Raw genomic sequence first — 22570 nt, forward strand, 5'->3', positions numbered from 1 at the left:
GCCAAGACCAAAGAGCTGTCAAAGGACACCAGAAACAAAATTGTAGACCTGCACCAGGCTGGGAAGACTGAATCTGCAATAGGTAAGCAGCTTGGTTTGAATAAATCAACTGTGGGAGCAATTATTAGGAAATGGAAGACATACAAGACCACTGATAATCTCCCTCGATCTGGGGCTCCACGCAAGATCTCACCCCGTGGGGTCAAAATGATCACAAGAACGGTGAGCAAAATTCCCAGAACCACACGGGGGGGCCTAGTGAATGACCTGCAGAGAGCTGGGACCAAAGTAACAAAGCCTACCATCAGTAACACACTACGCTGCCAGGGACTCAAATCCTGCAGTGCCAGACGTGTCCCCCTGCTTAAGCCAGTACATGTCCAGGCCCGTCTGAAGTTTGCTAGAGAGCATTTGGATGATCCAGAAGAAGATTGGGAGAATGTTAAATGGTCAGATGAAACCAAAATATAACTTTTTGGTAAAAACTCAACTCGTCGTGTTTGGAGGACAAAGAATGCTGAGTTGCATCCAAAGAACACCATACCTACTGTGAAGCATGGGGGTGGAAACATCATGCTTTGGGGCTGTTTTTCTGCAAAGGGACCAGGACGACTGATCCGTGTAAAGGAAAGAATGAATGCGGCCATGTATCGTGAGATTTTGAGTGAAAACCTCCTTCCATCAGCAAGGGCATTGAAGATGAAACGTGGCTGGGTCTTTTAGCATGACAATGATCCCAAACACACCGCCCGGGCAACGAAGGCGTGGCTTCGTAAGAAGCATTTCAAGGTCCTGGAGTGGCCTAGCCAGTCTCCAGATCTCAACCCCATAGAAAATCTTAGGAGGGAGTTAAAGTCCGTGTTGCCCAGCAACAGCCCCAAAACATCACTGCTCTAGAGGAGATCTGCATGGAGGAATGGGCCAAAATATCAGCAACAGTGTGTGAAATCCTTGTGAAGACTTACAGAAAACGTTTGACCTCTGTCATTGCCAAGAAAGGGTATATAACAAAGTATTGAGATACATTTTTGTTATTGACCAAATACTTATTTTCCACCATAATTTGCAAATAAATTCATTAAAAATCCTACAATGTGATTTTCTGGATTTTTTTCTCATTTTGTCTGTCATAGTTGAAGTGTACCTATGATGAAAATTACAGGCCTCTCTCATCATTTTAACTTCTTGATTCTACTTGAGACGCATATGTCTCAACTAGGCACCTGGAAATGCAAATGCGCTACGCTAAATGCTAAATGTACTCGTTAAAACTCAAACCTTGATCAAAATTCACAAGCAGGGTATTGAATTAAAGCTACACTCGTTGTGAACCTAGCCAACAAGTCAGATTTTTAAAATGCTTTTCGGCGAAAGCATGAGAAGCTATTATCTGATAGCATGCAACACCTCAAAATGCCTGAATGCGACGTAAACAAAGACTTTGCTTATCCGGCGCTGCACAAAACGCAGAAATAAAATATAAAACATTCATTACCTTTGACGAACTTCTTTCTTGGCACTCCTATATGCCCCATAAACATCACTATTGGGTCTTTTTTTCGTTTAAATCGGTCCATATATACCCAAAATAGCTTTCTATGGAAGCTGTGTCATTCAGAAAAAAACATTGTTTTTAAACGCTGCGTCATTTTTTTAAATTAAAAAAGTTGACGATAAACTTTCACAAAACACTTCGAAATCCTTTTGTAATCCAACTTTAGGTATTAGTAAACGTTTATAATCTATCAAAATGATTACCGGGCGATGTATATTCAATAGCTCCTCGTCTGCAAATCAATGGCTGCCAATGTCCACATTGAAAAGATCCTGGTGGAGACCGGAAGAAACGGAATCCAGATAGTTGGATTTTCCAACAAAAAATTCCATTGAAAATGACGACAATGGCGACATCGTGTGGAATTTGTATGAATTGCATGCAGGTCGATATTAAATTTTGTCCCCTTTTAACAACCCATGAAAGTGACTTATGGAAATTATTTTTAGCTTTCAGAGAGCAGTTTTTCTTGCGTTTTTCAATGAAACACACAATCTGTTATAGTCACAGCCGTGATTTAACCAGTTTTAGAAACTTCAGAGTGTTTTCTATCCACACATACTAATCATATGCATATACTATATTCCTGGCATGAGTAGCAGGACGCTGAAAAGTTGCGCGATTTTTAACAGAATGTTCGAAAAAGGAGGGGGTAGAAGTAAGAGTTAAGTGGGAGAACTTGCACAATTGGTGGCTGACTAAATACTTTTTTGCCCCACTGTATGCACAACCTACTCCACATTTTCAAAGTGAGAATGAATTCAAATGTCAAAATTGAAGAAAATAAAAAAACGTAAATATCATAGTTGGATGTCTCCACCCCTCCACCCCACTTGGTGGAAGCACCTTTGGCAGCCAGTCCAGCTGTGAATCATTTGGAATAAGAGTCTACCAATTTTGCACAACTCTTAAGGCAACATATATCCATTGTTTTTGTCAAAATTGCTGGGAATCATTGATGGATAGCGATATTTAAATGTTGTCTCTGATTTTGAAATTATTCAGACCCTTTCTATTTTTCCACATTTTGTTACGTTACAGACTTATACACACAATACCCCATAATGACAAAGTGAAAACATGTTTTTAGAAATGTGTGCGAATGTATTAAACATAAAAAAAATGGAATACCTTATTTACATAAGTATTCAGACCCTTTTCTATGAGACTTGAAATTGAGCTCAGGCTTATCCTGTTTCCATTGATCATCCTTGAGATGTTTCTACTAGATTGGAGTCCACCTGTGGTAAATTCAATTGATTGGACATGATTTGGAAAGGCACACAACTATATAAGGTCCCACAGTTGACAGTGCATGTCAGAGCAAAATTGGAAGAAGTTTGGAACCACGAATACTCTTCCAAGCCACTCCTTGGTAAAAGGCACATGACATCCTGCTTGGAGTTTGCCAAAAGGCACCTAAAGGACCAGACCATGAGAAACAAGATTCTATGGTTTGATGAAACCAAGATTGAACTCTTTGGCCTGAATGTCAAGCGTCACGTCTGAAGGAAACCTGGCACCATCCACCACAGGTGGACTTCTCAGATAGAGTTCAGTGTCAAATCAGAGGGCCTGTTGTCCGGACCTCTGGCAGTCTCACAATGATGTTGCTCTTGCTTCGGGTGACTCTCTGATCCACCTCTACGCAGACGACACCATTCTGTATACATCTGGCCCTTCTTTGGACACTGTGTTAACAAACCTCCAAACGAGCTTCAATGCCATACAACACTCCTTCCGTGGCCTACAACTGCTTTTAAATGCTAGTGAAACTAAATGCATGCTCTTCAACCGATTACTGCCCACACCCGCCCGCCCGACTATCATCACTACTCTGGACGGTTCTGACTTAGAATATATTGACAACTACAAATACCTAGGTGTCTGGTTAGACTGTAAACTCTCCTCCCAGACTCATATTAAGCATCTCCAATCCAATATTAATCTTAATCTATTATCTAATATTATCTAGAATCGGCTTCCTATTTCGCAACAAAGCCTCCTTAACTCATGCTACCAAACATACCCTCGTAAAACTGACTATCCTACCGATCCTTGACCCAAATAAATGCTTTACAGTGTTCAAGTAACTTACACATCTCAACATCAACAGTTCAGAGGAGACTGTGAATCAGGCCTTCATGGTTGAATTGCTGCAAAGAAACCACTATTAAAGGACATCAATAATAAGAGACTTGCTTAGGCCAAGAAACACAAGCAATGGACATTGGACCGGTAGAAATGTGTCCTTTGGTCTGGAGTCCAAATTTGAGATTTTTGGTTCCAACCGCCGTGTCTTTGTGAGACTCGGTGTGGGTGAACGGATGATCCCTGCATGTGTATTTCCTACCGTAAAGCATGGAGGAGGAGGTGTTATGGTGTGGGGGTGCTTTTCTGGTAAATTCAAGACACACTTAACCAGCATGGCTACCACAGTATTCTGCAGCGATACACCATCCCATCTGGATCTGGATGGCGTATCCCACACACCTCCAGGCAGTGTAAGGGCTATTTTACCAAGAAGGAGAGTGATGGAGTGCTGCATCAGATGACCTGGCCTCCACAATCACCCAACCTCAACCCAATTGAGATGGTTTGGGATGAGTCAGACCGCAGAGTGAAGGAAAAGCAGCCAACAAGTGCTCAGCATATGTGGGAACTCCTTCAAGACTGTTGGAAAGCATTCCAGGTGAAGCTGGTTGAGAGAATGCCAAGAGTGTGCAAAGCTGTCATCAGGGCTAAAGGTGGCTATTTGAAGAATCTCAAATATAAAATATATTTTGATTTGTTTAACACTTTTTTGGTTACTACATGATTCTATATGTGTTATTTCATAGTTTTGATGTCTTCACTATTATTCTACAATGTAGAAAATAGTCCAAATTAAGAGAAACCCATGAATGAATAGGTGTTCTAAAACGTTTTACCAGTAAGTATATGCCGATGATTCAAACAATGAAGTCACGGAAACCCTTAACAAGGAGTTGCAGTCAGTTTTGGAATGGGTGGCTAGTAATAAACTGGTCCTGAACATGTCTAAAACTAAGAGCATTGTATTTGGTACAAATCATTCCCTAAGCTCTAGACCTCAGCTGAATCTGGTAATGAATGATGTGGCTGTTGAACAAGTTGAGGAGACTAAATGACTTGGTATTACCTTAGATTGTAAACTGTCATGGCCAAAACATATATATATTCAATGGTTGTAAAGATGGGAAGAGGCATGTCAATAATAAAGAGATGCTCTGATTTTTTGACACCACACTTCAAAAAGCAAGTCCTGCATTCTCTCGTTTGTCCAGCCATGTGTTCAAGTGCTGTGAAGAAAGATGTAGTTAAGCTGCAGCTGGCCCAGAACAGAGCGGTACGTCTTTCTCTTCATTGTAATCAGAGGGCTGATATAAATACCATGCATGTCAGTCTCTCTTGGCTAAGAGTTGAGGGGAGACTGACTGCATCACTTCTTTTTTTATATAAGAAACATTAATGTGTTGAACGTTCCAAGTTGTTTGCATAATCAACTTACACACAGCTCTGACACACACTTACCGAACCAGACTTGCCACCAGGGGTCTTTTCACTGTCCCCAAATCCAGAACAAATTCAAGAAAGCGTACAGTGTTATATAGAGTCGTTATTGCGTGGAACTCCCTTCCGTCTCATATTGCTCAAATGAACAGCAAACCTGATTTTCAAATAGCAGATAAAGCAATACCTCACAGCACAACGCTTCTCCCCTATTTGAGCTAGATATTTTTTAGTGTCTACTCATATTTAGGCTGTGTGTGCCGTTTTTAAATTCATGTAGTTCTGTTCTTGGTTATTCATGTTCAGTATTATGTCATGTTTCATGTTTTGTGTGGACCCCGGGAAGAGTAGATGCTGCTTTCGCAACAGCTAATGGGGATCCTAATAAAATACCAAATATCAAGCAAATTTAAGTCAGGACTGAGACTAAACCCCTCAGGAACACTCAACACCTCTTGGAAAGCCATTCTGGTGTGTCTTTGTCATTAAAATGTATTTAATTGTCTCGCTGAAACTCTTTCCCAGGGTTAGGTTTACAGAAGACTGAGGCGGGGTTTCCTATAACTGTTTTAAAAAAAATTTAGGGTGCACATTTTGGTTTTTCCCCGAGCACTACACTGCTGATTCAAATAAACCAACTCATCATCAACCTTTGTTTATTTGAATCAGCCAGGACTGAGTTTGTGAAACCCTGGTCTAGAGTGTATAGTTTGTGAGGTCTGTAACTTACTGCTTGGATATTAATTAGTGGATTTGTGGGTTTTGAGTGGTTTAGCAGCTTGGTTTTGAGGTTGTGAACCTGGAACTGAGGTAAGGGAGAGGTTTTATAACACCTACACTCCAATAGACTCTCAAAGCATCTGTCTGCCATGAGATATGAGCCTTCCTGGTTATTTTTATTCCTGCCCTCCTCTCTCTATCTTCTCTTGCTCCTCTCTCTCTCTCTCTGACAGCAATGAATTAAGAGCCTAACGAGCTGCATTAATGAGTCTGTTCGGGGGGGAGGGGTGGGCTCTGCAGAGAGAAGTTTTCTGTCAGGTCAGATGTGCTGTCTTTAGGTAAAAATGAAGAGAGAAAGACGAAGGAGAGGAGAGAGCCCGAGTGAGTGTAGGACTGTAGCCCCGTAGGAACACAAACCTGGGTTTCTGGCTGAGGTCCAAGTGGTCCAGGTGAAGATGACATCATGCCTCAGGCGTCCTCTGCACTGTCAGTAAGAGTGCGTCTCAGCTGAATGACTCATCACCATACAGATAGATTACTATGCACAAAAGCGAAATGGAAGGGAGACTTCTACTCCAGATGGGGAAATGACACAGCTAATGACTATATCTTTTGATCTGCTCTCAAGTACCTCTGTTCGTGATTGTATATTCTCTACGTCATAACATATTTTGTTTGTCTAACCCCATACTTACAGCACAGGTAAGCAAAAATCATATCAAAGTTGATTTGTCACATGCGACGAATACAACAGATGTGGACCTTACCATGAAATGCTTACTTACAAGCCCTTAACCAACAATGTAAATAGTCAGGGCCTCCCGGGTGGCGCAGTGGTTAAGGGCGCTGTACTGCAGCGCCAGCTGTGCCATCAGAGTCCCTGGGTTCGCGCCCAGGCTCTGTCGTAACCGGCCGCGACCGAGAGGTCCGTGGGGCGACGCACAATTGGCCTAGCGTCGTCCGGGTTAGGGAGGGATTGGTCGGTAGGGATCTCCTTGTCTCATCGCGCACCAGCGACTCCTGTGGCGGGCCGGGCGCAGTGCGCGCTAACCAAGGTTGCCAGGTGCACGGTGTAGCCTCCGACACATTGGTGCGGCTGGCTTCCGGGTTGGATGCGTGCTGTGTTAAGAAGCAGTACGGCTGGTTGGGTTGTGTATCGGAGGACGCATGACATTCAGCCTTCGTCTCTCCCGAGCCCGTATGGGAGTTGTAGCAAGATAGTAGCTACTACAACAATTGGATACCACAAAATTGGGGAGAAAAAGGGGTAAAATTTAAAAAAATAACAAAATAAAACAATGTAAATAGTCCGGTGGCCATTTGATTAATTGTTCAGCAGTCTTATTTATGGCTTGGGGGTAGAAGCTGTTAAAGGAGCCTTTTGGTCCTAGATTTGACTCTCCGGTACTGCTTGGCGTGTGGTAGCAGAGAAACTTATGGGCCTTCCTCTGACACCGCCTATTATATAAGTCCTATAGACAGTTTATGCTAATAATCATTTTCCCATAGAAGGGGCTCCCGAGTGGCGCAGTGGTCTACTGCATCTCAGTGCTAGAGGCGTCTCTACAGACGCTAGTGCGATTCCAGGCTGTATCACAACCGGTCGTGATTGGGAGTCCCATAGGGCGGCACACAATTGGCCCAGCATCATGCGGGTTAGGGTTTGACCGGGGTAGGCTGTCATTGTAAATAAGAATTTGTGCTTAACTGACTTGCCTGGTTAAATAAATCAAATTAAAGCAAGTGCTCCCATAGGAATATTTCTGGAAAGTACAGAGCAATGTCCATGAAATGCCTAACAGTTCAATGTTCATACCGACATGTAGCTGTCAAGAGTTAATTTAAGAGCCAATTCATGCAGTGATGCTTCAGATTACGTAATAGACGTAGTGGAAATTATTTGTATTCCCCTGTTGTTTTTTGCTACGATTTTCTGTGCCATATAGCTAGGGCTTTTAGACCATCGGAATGGAAATCCAGGTTACCATGGAGACAAGCTTTCTACCATGGAGCTTCAGAGAGCCCAGTGGCTGATGCTATACTGTAACCATGGTAGCGGTGGTCAGGACAGGAGTGAGGGATGGAGTGGGAGAGATGGTTGGCATCCTGGCTGGCTCAGAGCTGTGGGATGCCACGGTGAGAAATGGAGAGAAGGAGAGAGTGAGAGAATGACCTTTGTCCGTATGTTAACCTTATTATTGCGTAAGCACTTTCAGTGTAAAGGAATGGATTAGAGGGGCCAAACCTCCAGAGGATAGTTTGGGACAATTTGGCCAATAATGAATACAAACTGTCTGTTCAGAGAGAACATGTGACGTTTCAATAGATGCGGTATGTGATGCATAAGGAGAATGGAGAAAGAGAAAGGGTTGGATAGATTCACAACTTAAGGGATGGAGAGGGAATATATCTGGGACTCATTGGAACAGTGTGATTGTCTGTGTGTGTGTGTGTGAAAGAGAGAATGTGTGTGTCTCTGCGGGCTGTCAGCTGTGTGAAGGTCGGCAGGCTGATTTCATGCTGCTGCTGTTGTTTGCTGCTCTGTAAGCACTTTGGATGCACAGTGTCTTCCTCATTTTAATCAGGGAGGGACAAAATTAAGAGCGGAAAGGGATAGAAGTTTAGAGAGGGAGAGAGAGTGAGACTGCTGTGCATTCTCTAAGAAGGAGTACAGAATGTAGAATAGTCCATCCACCCTTTTTACAGTACACTCTTAGATAAAAGGGTTCCAAAAGGGTTCTTCGTCTGTCCCCATAGGAGAACCCTTTTTGGTTCCAGGTAAAAACCCTTTTTGGTTCCATGTATGTAGAACCCTCTGTAGAAAGAGTTCTACTTGGAACCCGAAACGGTTCTAGCTGGAACCAAAAAGGGATCTTCAAAGGGTTTTCCTATTTGGACAGCCAAAGAACCCTTTTAGATTCTAAACTCAGCAAAAAAAAAGAAACGTCCTGTTTTCAAGACGCTGTCTTTCAAAGATAAATCTTAAAAATCCAAATAACTTCACAGATCTTCATTGTAAAGGGTTTAAAGACTGTTAACCATGCTTGTTCAATGAACCATAAACAATTAATGAAGATGCGCCTGTGGAACGGTCGTCAGGACACTAACAGCTTACAGACGGTAGGCAATTAAGGTCACAGTTTTGAAAACTTAGGACACTAAAGAGGTCTTTCTACTGACTCTGAAAAACACCAAAAGAAAGATGCCTAGGGTTCCTGCGTGAATGTGCCTTAGGCATGCTGCAAGGAGGCATGAGGACTGTAGATGTGGCCAGGGCAATAAATTGCAATGAGACGCCTGAGACGGCGCTACAGGGAGACAGGACGGACAGCTGATCGTCCTCGGAGTGGCAGACCACGTGTAACAACACCTGCACAGGATTGGTACATCCGAGCATCACACTTGCAGGACAGGTGCAGGATGGCAGCAACAACTGCCCGAGTTACACCAGGAGCGCACAATCCCTCCATCATTGCTCAGACTATCCGCAATAGGCTGAGAGAGGCTGGACTGAGGGCTTGTAGGCCTGTTGTAAGTCAGGTCCTCACCAGACATCACTGTCACCAACGTTGCCTATGGGCACAAACCCACCGTCGCTGGACCAGACAGGACTGGCAAAAAGTGCAAGGTTTTGTCTCACCAGGGATGATGGTTGGATTCACGTTTATCGTCGAAGGAATGAGTGTTACACCGAGGCCTGTACTATGGAGTGGGATCGATTTGGAGGTGGAGGGTCCATCATGGTCTGGGCGGTGTCAAAGCATCATCGGACTGAGCTTGTTGTCATTGCAGGAAATCTCAACGCTCTGCGTTACAGGGAAGACATCCTCCTCTCTCATGTGGTACCCTTCCTGCAGGCTCATCCTGACATGACCCCCCAGCAGGACAATGCCATGAGCCATACATTCGTTCTGTGCGTGATTTCCTGCAAGACAGGAATGTCAGTGTTCTGCCATGGCCAGCGAAGAACCTGGATCTCAATCCCATTGAGCACGTCTGGGACCTGTTGGATCAGAGGGTGAGGGCTAGGGCCATTCCCCCCAGAAATGTCTGGGAACTTGCAGGTGCCTTGGTGGAAGAGTGGGGTAACATCTCACAGCAAGAACTAGAAAATCTGGTGCAGTCCATGAGGAGGAGATGCACTGCAGTACTTAATGCAGCTGGTGGCCACACCAAATACTGACTGTTACTGTTACTTTTGATTTTGACCCCCCTTTGTTCAGGGACACATTATTCAATTTCAGTTTGTCACGTGTCTGTGGAACTTGTTCAGTTTATGTCTCAGTTGTTGAATCTTGTTATGTTCATACAAATATTTACACATGTTAGGTTTGCTGAAAAATAAACGCAGTTGACAGTGAGAGGACCTTTCTTTTTTTGCTGAGTTTAGATAGCACCTTTTTTTTCTCCAAGATTGTAGACGAGATGCAACAAAAAACATTTTGGAGAGAGAAGCAACGGGAGGAGAGGAGCTGAAAGGGATGAAAGGAGTTCAACAGAGAGAAAGAGACAGGGGTAGATAGAGAGATGGAAGTAAAATACGGAGTACAGAGTGTATTCTTTGTACAGGATGTCGGGGGCAGGTAAGCCTTCACCACCCTAATGCCAATAGGCCTGGCATGTATTAGAAGCAGCTCCCTGATTAATGACATCTAGTCTGCTTAGAGATAGATGTCCTGTTCACGGTCTCAGCTTTCACAGGTTGGGCTCTGCTTTGCTCGCTACTCATCAGTGATGCAACATGCGCCCGGAGGCTTTGTAGACACTGAGTGAGAGGAACCACGCTGATAGCCTTGAACGCTAACAGCTCTGATAGGTGTTGCCACAATGTTGCCTTTCGTGATGGTGTTATGAAACGACTTCTTCCTTCTCCCTAAACCTGAATGTATTTACAGAATCATTTCACAGAGCGTTGTCATTGTGACACCAACCTAGGGCTTTGTTAGATAACGTTGACTCACAGGAAAGAGCTGCAAAGTCAAGGCCTGGTGCCTTGTGGCTAGTGCCTTGTGGCTGGGGTGTGGAGCAGTCAGTCAGTGTGCCAGGCAGGCAGGCAGGACATGTCACAGTGACTATGTGTGGTGTTGTCATCGTCATTGGGCTCTAAAATGGCCGTGCTGTGACTGCAGGGTCTGCCTGCCTGCAGAGGGAGAGGTTCCAACAGCCTGAGCAGGGCAGCCTGACTCCATGCCTGCTTATCCTGAGATTCACTCAAACATTATCTCGCTGTACAGAAGTAAAGACTAGGACAGGATATGTTGTTTCTGCCATAAGGCCCGAACCCTGAAGATTTGGAGTGTGTGTGTGTGTGAGCACGGGTGCACGTGCGGGCTAATACATTTTCTCTCCTTCGCTCTCTCCCTTTCCTCTCTCCTTTCCTCTCTCCCTTTCCTCTCTCCCTTCTCTCTCCCTTTCCTCCCGTCTCTTTCCTCTCTCTCTTTCCTCCCGTCTCTTTCCTCTCTCCCTTTCCTCTCTCCCTTTCCTCTCTCCCTTTCCTCCCGTCTCTTTCCTCTCTCCCTTTCCTCTCTCCCTTTCCTCCCGTCTCTTTCCTCTCTCCCTTTCCTCTCTCCCTTTCCTCTCTCCCTTTCCTCTCTCCCTTTCCTCTCTCCTTTCCTCTCTCCCTTTCCTCCCGTCTCTTTCCTCTCTCCCTTTCCTCTCTCCTTTCCTCTCTCCCTTTCCTCCGTCTCTTTCCTCATCCAGGGGAATTCTCCTCCAGTGGTGGTGAATACTGACACGCTCGACGGCTCTCCCTACGTAAGAGTAGTACACCAACCATACTGCCTTATTCACTGCAGGAATACTCCATTGTTGATGATCAGCCTACACAATACTCATCCCATATTGCTGCATGGTTTTCGTCCTAGTTTTTACTCATCGTTCATTGGAAGTGTGATAAAACACTGTCTTCCTCTCTCAGGTCAACGGGACAGAGGGGGAAATTGAGTATGAAGAGATTACACTGGAACGAGTGAGTGTTTTACAGCAAATAATTATAACATAGGGTCAAAGCCGTATTGATATCCTACGACTGATCAGGGATAGCCAAAGAACAGTCAAATGTATGTAATCTACAACAGTTTGGTCTGTGATAGTCATCATGTTTGACACTGCGTAATGCTGTGTGTGTGATGCTGTGTGTGATGCTGTGTGTGATGCTGTGTGTGATGCTGTGTAATGCTGTGTGTGATGCTGTGTGTGATGTTGTGTGTGATGCCGTGTGTGATGCTGTGTGTGATGTTATATGTAATGCTGTGTGGAATATTGTATGTAATGCTGTGTGGAATATTGTATGTAATGCTGTGTGGAATATTGTATGTAATGCTGTGTGGAATATTGTGGGAAATGCTGTGTGGAATATTGTGGGAAATGCTGTGTGTAATGTTGTGTGTGATTCTGTGTGTGATGCTGTGTGTGATGCAGTGTGTGATGTTGTGTGTGATGCTCTGTGTGATGCTGTGTGTGATGTTGTATGTAATTCTGTGTGGAATATTGTATGTAATGCTGTGTGTAATGTTGTGTGTAATGTTGTGTGTGATGCTGTGTGTGATGTTGTGTGTGATGCTCTGTGTGATGCTGTGTGTGATGTTGTATGTAATGCTGTGTGGAATATTGTATGTAATGCTATGTGTAATGTTGTGTGTGATGCTGTGTGTGATGCTGTGTGTGTTTAGGGTAACTCAGGCCTGGGCTTCAGTATAGCTGGGGGGACAGATAACCCTCATGTTGGTGATGACCCCAGCATCTTCATCACCAAGATCATCCCTGGAGGAGCTGCGGCCCAGGACGGCCGGCTGAGGTACGCCCCTAACTAACTACCTACCTACCTAGCACAGCTAACATCATCTCCTTTTCACCAGCCTCAAGTTGTCAATCCCAACCCTTGACTCTGTATACACACGCACATATACAGTTGAAGTCAGAAGTTTACATACACCTTCGCCAAATACATTTAAACTCAGTTTTTCACAATTCCTGACATTTGATCCGAGTAAGAATTCCCTGTCTTAGGTCAGTTAGGATCACCACTTTATTTTAAGTACGTGAAATGTCAGAATAATAGTAGAGAGGGATTTATTTCAGCTTGTATTTCTTTCATCACATTCCCAGTGGGTCAGAAGTTTACATACACTCAATTAGTATTTGGTAGCATTGCCTTTAAATTGTTTAATTTGGGTCAAACGTTTCGGGTAGACTTCCACAAGCTTCCCACAATAGATTGGATGAATTTTGGCCCATTCCTCCTGACAGAGCTGGTGGAACTGAGTCAGGTTTGTAGGCATCCTTGCTCACACACACTTTTTCAGTTCTGCCCACAGATTTTCTATAGGATTGAGGTCAGGGCTTTGTGATGGCCACTCCAATACCTTGACTTTGTGGTCCTTAAGCCATTTTGCCACAACTTTGGAAGTATGCTTAGTGTCATTTGCGACCAAGATTTAACTTCCTGATTGATGTCTTAAGATGTTGCTTCAATATATCCACAACATTTTCCTACCTCATGATGCCATCTATTTTGTGAAATGCACCAGTCCCTCCTGCAGCAAAGCACCCCCACACCATGATGTTGCCACCCCAGTGCTTCATGATTGGGATGGTGTTCTTCGGCTTGCAAGCCTCCCCCTTTTTCCTCCAAACATAACGATGGTCATTATGGCCAAACAGTTCTATTTTTGTTTCATCAGACCAGAGGACATTTCTCCAAATAGTACGATCTTTGTCCCCATGTGCAGTTGCAAACCGTAGTCTGTCTTTTTTATGGTGGTTTTGGAGCAGTGGCTTCTTCCTTGCTGAGCGGCCTTTCAGGTTATGTGGATATAGGACTCGTTTTACTGTGGACATAGATACTTTTGTACCTGTTTCCTCCAGCATCTTCACAATGTACTTTGCTGTTGTTCTGGGATTGGATTTGCACTTTTCGCACCAAAGTACATTAATCTCTAGGAGACAGAACGCGTCCCCTTCCTGAGCGGTATGACGGCTGTGTGGTCCCATGGTGTTTAAACTTTGGTACTATTGTTTGTACAGATTAACATGGTATCTTCATGCATTTGGAAATTGCTCCCAAGGATGAACCAGACTTGTGGAGGTCTACAATTTTGTGGAGGTCTTGGCAGATTTCTTTAGATTTTCCCATGATGTCAAGCAAAGAGGCACTGAGTTTCAAGGTAGGCCTTGAAATACTTCCATAGGTACACCTCCAATTGATTCAAATTATGTCAATTAGCCTATCAGAAGCTTCTAAAGCCATGACATCATTTTCTTGAATTTTCCAAGGTGTTTAAAGCCACAGTCAACTTACTGTATGTAACTTCTGACCCACTGGAATTGTGATACAGTGAATTATAAGTGAAATAATCTGTCTGTAAACAATTGTTGGAAAAATTACTTGTCATGCCCAAAGTAGTTGTCCTAACTGACTTGCCAAAACTATAGTTTGTTAACAAGACATTTGTGGAGTGGTTGAAAAACAAGTTTTAATGACTCCAACCTAAGTGTATGTAAACTTCTGACTTCTACTGTATGCAAGTGTATGTAGACACATGAACATAGGCTCATGCATGCATATGCAAATACACACACACACACACACAGACATAAACACAAACACACAAACAAAAACACAACCCAGGGCTACAACAGTGATGTAGGCTACTCATGTCAGTGCCAGCTGAGTCTCAGAGAGAGAAGTCACACTCTGATGCCTAACCCCTCCCCCACTCCCTCACTCTCCTCCTCCCCTCCCCGCCTCAGACTGCATTCACTCAGTCAGCCAGACAGATGCTTTTCACCACTGAGTCCACTCATCGCAGTGGAGCTGCCTAAATATAGTCCTCCCCCTCCCCCTCCTCACCCTACCTAGGCCCTCTGTACTGGGACCCCACTCCAACATCTTTCTCTCTGTTAGCCTTGGCCTAGGGAATGGCTAGCACTTACACACTCTGTCCCTCACAGGCCTGTCCATTACTGAAGGAATTTAACATGGCATTTAAAGGGCACATCTGGGATTCTAGAAGGTATCATCAGAGGAGATGAATATCCCCGTCGTACAAGGCTGGCTGGGCTGCCGACATCAAAATCACACTTTCCGTTATCCATTTGATATGTCTCTCACTGTCATAGACAATTCAATAGCTTTGAAAGCATCGAAAGACAGTTTGACAGTCGCTAGAATGTGCAGAGACGTGTCTCTAAAATCTTTATTTACCCGTGTAAATGGACATGTTAAGCGGGGTCCACGAATGAAGCGTATGCAAAGGCTAGTTTCTTAATGTTACCTTAAGAGCAGAGGAAGTAATGGACAAGGTCATGCAAATGTCAGGCCCTGAATGTTCATGAGCACCAAGGCTTTGACAAATGTGACTCCCATTATATGGTGCTTTAAAAGCCTTGCCTGCTCTGTATCTAAATAGTGCATACTCTGTGGACTTTAAAAGCATTGACTGCTCTGTATCTACACAGTGCATACTCTGTGGACTTTAAAAGCCTTGTCTGCTCTGTATCTAAATAGTGCATACTCTGTGGACTTTAAAAGCCTTGTCTGCTCTGTATCTAAATAGTGCATACTCTGTGGACTTTAAAAGCCTTGACTGCTCTGTATCTACACAGTGCATACTCTGTGGACTTTAAAAGCCTTGTCTGCTCTGTATCTAAATAGTGCATACTCTGTGGACTTTAAAAGCCTTGACTGCTCTGTATCTAAATAGTGCATACTCTGTGGACTTTAAAAGCATTGACTGCTCTGTATCTAAATAGTGCATACTCTGTGGACTTTAAAAGCCTTGACTGCTCTGTATCTAAATAGTGCATACTCTGTGGACTTTAAAAGCATTGACTGCTCTGTATCTACACAGTGCATACTCTGTGGACTTTAAAAGCCTTGTCTGCTCTGTGTCTAAATAGTGCATACTCTGTGGACTTTAAAAGCCTTGACTGCTCTGTATCTACACACTGCATACTCTGTGGGCTTGGAGCTGACGCTGAACTAAAGGGTTACTGGTGGGTGGACTGATTGACAGACGGACTGGCTGACTGACTGACGGACGGGCTGACTGCTCTTCTCTCTGGGTAGTTAGAGTGACAGAGTGAAGGCCAGGCCAGCTGGTCACGTGACACAGGACCGGAGGATGGGGCCAAGAGGGTACGCTGTAGAGAGGATGGTGTGCAGGGCTGTCTCCAAGGGGTGAGAGAATAGGCCTGCCCGACCCCATCCCCTCCTCCCTTCTCCAGACCATCTCTGGAGACCTTCTCCCGTTCTTCACGTCCCTCATCAAGTCATCCCTGACCACTGGTTGCGTCCCCTCCGACTTCAAAATGGCCACCGAGTCGCTCCCCTCCTCAAGAAACCAACACTGGACTCATCTGACGTCAAAAGCTATAGACCTGTATCCCTTCGTCCATTTCTTGAGTGTGCTGAACACTTGAGAACACTTGAGTGTGCTGTCTCTGATCAACTTCCTCGTTATCTCACTCAGAACGATCTTCTTGACCCTGACCAGTCAGGCTTTAAGACGGGTCACTCAACCCGAGACTGCTCTTCTCTGTGTCACAGAGGCTCTCCGCCCTGCCAAAGCTGACTCTCTCTCCTCTGTTCTCATCCTCCTAGATCTATCCACTTCCTTCGACACCGTGAACAATCAGATCCTCCCCTCCACCCTCTCAGGGCTGGGCGTCTCAGGCTCTGCATACTCTTGGATTGCATCCTTCCTGGTAGGCCGTTCCTACCAGGTGATGTGGAGAGGTCTGCACCAGGGCTCATTTCTGTCTATACACCGAGCCACTCGGCTCCGTCATATCCTCACATGGTCTCTCCTATCATTGCTATGTGGATGACACTCAACTACTTTTCTCCTTCCCCCCCTTCTGACACCAAGATGGCGGCAAGTATCTCTGCATGCCTGGCAGATATCTCAACTTGAATGTTGGCCCACCTCCTCAAGCTCAACCTTGACAAGGCGGAGCTGCTCTGCCTCCCGGGGAAGGTCTGCCCACTCATAAACCTCTCCATCACGGTTGACAACTCCACAGTGTCGCCCTCCCAGAGTGTGAAGAACCTTGGCCTGACCCTGGACAACACCCTGTCGTTCTCTGCAAACATCAAAGCAGTGACTCGTTCCTGCAGGTTCATGCTCTACAATATTCATAGAGTACAACCCTACCTCACACAGGAAGCGGCACAGGTCCTAATCCAGGCACTAGTGCTCTCTCGTCTGGACTACTGCAACTCGCTGTTGACTGGGCTCCCCGCTTGTGCCATCAAACTCCTGCAACTTATCCAGAACGCTGCAGCCCCTCTGGTTGTCAACCTTCCGAAGTTCTCCCATGTCACCCCACTCCTCCGCACTCTACTGGATTCCAGTCGAAGCTCACATCAACTACAATACCTTAGTACTTGCCTATGGAGCAGCAAGAGAAACTGCCCCTCCCTACATTCAGGCTATGCTCAAACCCTACAACCCAACCTGAGTACTCAGTTCTGCCACCTCAGGTCTCTTGACCCTTCCACCCCTACGGGAGGGCAGCTCCCACTCAGCCCAGGCAAAACTCATCTCTGTCCTGGTACCCCAATGGTGGAACCAGCTTCCCCCTGAAGCTAGGACAGCAGAGTCCCTGCCCATCTTCTCGAAACATCTGAAACCCTACCTCTTCCAACACTCTTAAATAATCCTCTTCCTCACCTCGACACCTCACCTTCTGGGTGGCAGACTCGTCACTAACAATAAACCTCTCTTCTCTCTCTATTTCTCCATCTCTCTCTCTCTCTCTCTCTCACACTCTCTCTCTCTCTCTCTCTCTCTCTCTCCCTCTCGCAGTGTGAATGACAGTATCCTGTTTGTGAATGATGTGGATGTGAGGGAGGTGACCCACAGTCTGGCAGTGGAGGCTCTGAAGGAGGCGGGGGCCATCGTCCGCCTCTACGTGCTCCGCAGGAAACCAGCCGCAGAGAAAGTCACCGAGATCAAACTCATCAAAGGGCCGAAAGGTACAGCTCTGTTTGTGTCTGTTTGTGTGGTTAATGCTTACATATTTATGTACCTGTCAGTTATTATTTACATCTTTCGTTCCACCTCTTCCATCTCTCTCTCGCTCTCTCTCTCCATCTCACTCTCTCTGTTTCTCTCCATTGCTCTCTCTGTCTCTCTCACTGTCTCGCTCATATTCTCACTTACGCCCTCTCTCTCTTTCTCTCTCTGCTCCATCCTGTCCCTCCCATAGGTCTAGGTTTCAGCATCGCTGGAGGGGTGGGGAACCAGCACATACCAGGAGACAACAGCATCTATGTCACTAAGATCATCGAGGGTGGGGCTGCTCACAAGGACCAGCGGCTGCAGATAGGGGATAAGATACTGGCGGTCAGTCGTCACACACACACTGGCTAGTAGAGGCCCACTTAGACAAGCCAGCATATCTTGTCCACTTCAGCAGCGTAGGTGCTTTACGAATCTCGATAAATAACAGTTGTAATTTTCACAGCCTGAGATGACTTTCATTAATATGGTAATAGATGTGTGGGATAGGAGAGTTATTTAACATCACCAGCACTGCTTCTGCTGCTGCCTGCACTGTGTAGCTCTACTGCCATCTCCTGGGCCATAGAGATATTGCAGATGAGTGGTGGATTTTGACTCAATATGGGCTCCATGCAGAAACTACAAAATGGTGCCTGATCCACTGCTTTATTTCCCAATGAGCTATGATACCATGCCCTGTGATTTAGAAATAGCTTCAGAACGTCCTCAGAGAGCAGGATCACGTTGACATTCCATTGACTGAGAAGCTGGGTAATATGCCTGCCAGCACTGCAGGGGCTATTTTACTACGTCCATGATGTACAGGTCAGCAGCATGTGTAGCAGTAGGTCTGAACCCATGCTGTCTGTGGGTTCAGGTGAACAGTGTGTGTCTGGAGGACGTGATGCACGAGGATGCAGTGGGAGCCCTGAAGAACACAGCCGAGGTGGTTTACCTTAGGGTGGCCAAGCCTAACAACCTCTACCTGAACTCCTACAACCCGCCAGACCTTACAAGCAGTAAGTGTGCGTGCGTGCGTGCGTGCGTGCGCGTGTGTGTGTGTGTGTGTGTGTGTGTGTGTGTGTGTGTGGTCCTCTAATGGTCCATGTCTTCTTTCTTCAGCTTACTCCGCTCACATGGACACAGATCTTGGCCACCCCACCTACCTTGGATCAGATTACCCACAAGCCCTCACTCCCACCTCACCCAGTCGCTTCTCTCCAGTGTTGCACAGCATGATGGGGGATGAAGACCTTCCCAGGTGAGCAAAGCTTTCTGGGCTGACTCATATTCCAAATCCACCTATGGCTTTTCCCAAAGGCCTCATAGGCCCCATATATGGATCGTAAAATGGTGGGCTTGGTGTGAAAATGAAAAACTCCTGATGGAGGTAGGATTTGGTTAGCACAGGCCTGACCCAGAGCTAACCAACAATTATTTTATTTTTCTCTCTGCCTCTCTCCTCCTTGTGCCCCAAAATGTGGTGTCCCCATTTCACTACTCATTTACATCTCTTCCCCATGTTACCTCTCCCTCTTGTTAGTCTCCTTCTTCCCCTCCATTTCTCCTCGTCTCTCCCTGACCCTCCGTCCCTCCCCTTCTCCCCTGCTCTCTCTGTCAGGGAGCCTAGGAGAGTGCTGATCCACCGGGGTTCTACAGGCCTGGGTTTTAACATCGTGGGAGGAGAGGATGGAGAGGGGATCTTTATCTCCTTCATCCTGGCAGGGGGACCTGCCGACCTCAGCGGTGAGCTGCGCAAGGGCGACCAGATCCTCAGCGTAAGTACATACATGCTCACACACACAAGTGGATTCATATTCTGTACACACACATACTCACATGTGTATAGTCACGCAACCACACAGGCACACACTTACGTATATATACACAAACTCTTGATCGCGCTCTTTCTTAGGCACACACACACAGCTTCACACGCACACACTTCTCTGAGAGTTTAGGGTGCGTGCATGTGTGTGTGTGTGTGTGTGTGTGTGTGTGTGTGTGTGTGCGCGCGCGTGTGCATGTGTGTGTGTCAGGTGAATGGAGTGGACCTGCGTATCGCCACCCATGAGCAGGCTGCGGCAGCCCTGAAGAACGCTGGCCAGACTGTCACCATTATCGCCCAGTACAGACCAGAGGGTGAGGCCAGCACTACAGTAACCTACCATTGCACACAACACTGCGTCACCGTACGCCAAGGGACCATACATGTGCTAATGTATGTGTGTGTGTGTGTGTTCAGAGTACAGTCGTTTCGAAGCGAAGATCCATGACCTGAGGGAACAGCTGATGAACAGCAGCATGGGTTCTGGTCAGACGACACTGAGGAGCAACCCCAAGAGAGGTTTCTATATCAGGTACTCATTAACTGCACTTTATACTACCCCAAAAGAGGCTTCAACATCAGGTTCTCATTAATACTGCACTATATACTATATACAACCCCAAGAGAGGCTTCAACATCAGGTACTCATTAATACTGCACTATATACAACCCCAAGAGAGGCTTCTATATCAGGTACTTATTAATACTGCACTTTATACTACCCCAAAAGAGGCTTCAACATCAGGTACTCATTAATACTGCACTATATACTATATACAACCCCAAGAGAGGCTTCAACATCAGGTACTCATTAATACTGCACTATATACTATATACAACCCCAAGAGAGGCTTCAACATCAGGTACTCATTAATACTGCACTATATACTATATACAACAACCCCAAGAGAGGCTTCAACATCAGGTACTCATTAATACGGCACTATATACTATATACAACCCTAAAAGAGGCTTCTACATCAGGTACTCATTAATACTGCACTATATACAACCCCAAGAGAGGCTTCTATATCAGGTACTTATTAATACTGCACTATATACTACCCCAAGAGAGGCTTCTACATCAGGTACTTATTAATACTGCACTATATACTATATACAACCCCAAAAGAGGCTTCTACATCAGGTAATCATTAATACTGCACTATATACTATATACAACCCCAAGAGAGGCTTCTACATCAGGTACTCATTAATACTGCACTATATACAACCCCAAGAGAGGCTTCAACATCAGGTATTTATTAATACTGCACTATATACTATATACAGCCCCACAAGGACACAACACAGATACTACCAGGCTAGTACAGCACTGTGAACACCTCAGAGCACAAGAACCCACTTAGACTTCAAAGAATGTCTGTATCTACTTTTGTAACTGTGTCTTCTTCCTTTCCTCTCCCATGGTCTCCTCTCCTCCGTCTGTCCCAGGGCCCTGTTTGACTATGATAAGACAGCAGACTGTGGTTTCCTGAGCCAGGCGGTGGGCTTCAGGTTTGGTGATGTGCTCCATGTCCTGGACTGTGGTGATGAGGAGTGGTGGCAGGCCAGACGGGTCAGTCCTCAGACAGACGTTGAGGAGGTTGGCTTTATTCCCAGCAAACGCAGGTCAGACACCTCACAGCACCGTGTGTGTGTGTGTGTGTGTGTGTGTGTGTGTGTGTGTGTGTGTGTGTGTGTGTGTGTGTGTGTGTGTGTGTGTGTGTGTGTGTGTGTGTGTGTGTGTGTGTGTGTGTGTGTGTGTGTGTGTGTGTGTGCACGTGTGTGTTTGTGCGTGTGCATGTGTGTGTACTATATGCTATTTGTTTTCTCCGTTTGCATGTGGAATTCTATGGTTATGTAGCGGATCTTTCACTTTCAGCCTCTCACGCTCCTTTCTTCCCCTCTCGGCTCTCTTTATCGCGCTCTCTTTCTCTCCCTCTGCCCTTTACTGCCTCATTTCGTTCCTAACCCCTTCAGGGTAGAAAGGAAAGAGTGGTCTCGCATGGGCACCAAAGAGAGGGTAAGCACATAAGTTAGTGAGCGTCTTATGAAAGATCTTACACCAATGTCTTCGTCTGTCTCTCTCTCTCTCTCGCTCTCTAAACATCTGTTTTCTCTGTGTTGTGCAGGATCGCAGTCGGGACAGCCTCGGATCTCAAGGTAAGCAGCTGTACCGGAGGAGACTGGCTCTGCCCTCGGTGGTGCTAGAAATGATATTATTTCATTTAGCTAGAGCGCCACAGCGATCAGATGAACAGTAGCTACTGACTGACTGACTAACTGCCAGACTGACTGGCTGGTGTTGTTGTGTTCTGGTTTCAGGGAGGGACGATTCTCAACACAGCTATGAAGCAGTGACACAAGTGGAGGGTGAGAGTAGACTTTCAAGTACTATTTTATTCAAGTTATACTTCTATTTACTCCTTATTTATTCCGTCTTACCTCTCTCTCTCTCTCTCTCTCTCTATCCATAAAGTGCATTATGCCAGGCCCATCATAATATTGGGTCCCATAAAGGACAGGGTAAATGATGACCTGCTGTCAGAGTTCCCTGACAAGTTTGGATCTTGTGTCCCTCGTAAGTATTGACCCGTTGTAGATGAACCATTTCCCTGCTCGCCCCATTGGTTTACGTCTATTGACCGGGTGATTGGTTGACCGCCTGACTGACCGCCTGTCCCCTCCCCCCACAGACACCACGCGGCCCAAGCGGGAGTACGAGGTGGACGGGCGGGACTACCACTTTGTGTCGTCACGGGAACAGATGGAGAAGGATATCCAGAGCCACCGGTTCATCGAGGCGGGCCAGTACAACAGCCACCTATACGGCACCAGCGTCCAGAGCGTGCGAGAGGTGGCGGAGCAGGTGCAGCATAGATAACATCCCCTCCTAGAGATACAGTATATTATCATGATGTTATT

At 45.7% G+C, this 22570-nt stretch overlaps 1 protein-coding gene across 3 annotated transcripts in view; it reads left to right on the forward strand.

The window, feature by feature from the left end:
- LOC139418559 (disks large homolog 4-like) overlaps window positions 1-22570 on the forward strand; it is a 60201-nt gene that overhangs the window by 32742 nt on the left and 4889 nt on the right. For all 3 annotated transcript variants that reach the window (XM_071168119.1, XM_071168120.1, XM_071168121.1), the window contains 16 exons: window positions 11507-11560; window positions 11724-11774; window positions 12478-12602; window positions 17617-17786; window positions 18020-18156; window positions 18692-18833; window positions 18937-19075; window positions 19436-19592; window positions 19854-19956; window positions 20060-20174; window positions 21098-21274; window positions 21626-21668; window positions 21778-21808; window positions 21971-22018; window positions 22125-22226; window positions 22342-22514. In XM_071168119.1, the coding sequence (XP_071024220.1) occupies window positions 11507-11560; window positions 11724-11774; window positions 12478-12602; window positions 17617-17786; window positions 18020-18156; window positions 18692-18833; window positions 18937-19075; window positions 19436-19592; window positions 19854-19956; window positions 20060-20174; window positions 21098-21274; window positions 21626-21668; window positions 21778-21808; window positions 21971-22018; window positions 22125-22226; window positions 22342-22514 (1767 nt within the window). The remainder of the gene's footprint in view (window positions 1-11506; window positions 11561-11723; window positions 11775-12477; window positions 12603-17616; window positions 17787-18019; window positions 18157-18691; window positions 18834-18936; window positions 19076-19435; window positions 19593-19853; window positions 19957-20059; window positions 20175-21097; window positions 21275-21625; window positions 21669-21777; window positions 21809-21970; window positions 22019-22124; window positions 22227-22341; window positions 22515-22570) is intronic.

This window comes from Oncorhynchus clarkii, chromosome 10, assembly GCF_045791955.1.
Source record: "Oncorhynchus clarkii lewisi isolate Uvic-CL-2024 chromosome 10, UVic_Ocla_1.0, whole genome shotgun sequence".
Classification (NCBI taxonomy): Eukaryota; Metazoa; Chordata; class Actinopteri; order Salmoniformes; family Salmonidae; genus Oncorhynchus; species Oncorhynchus clarkii.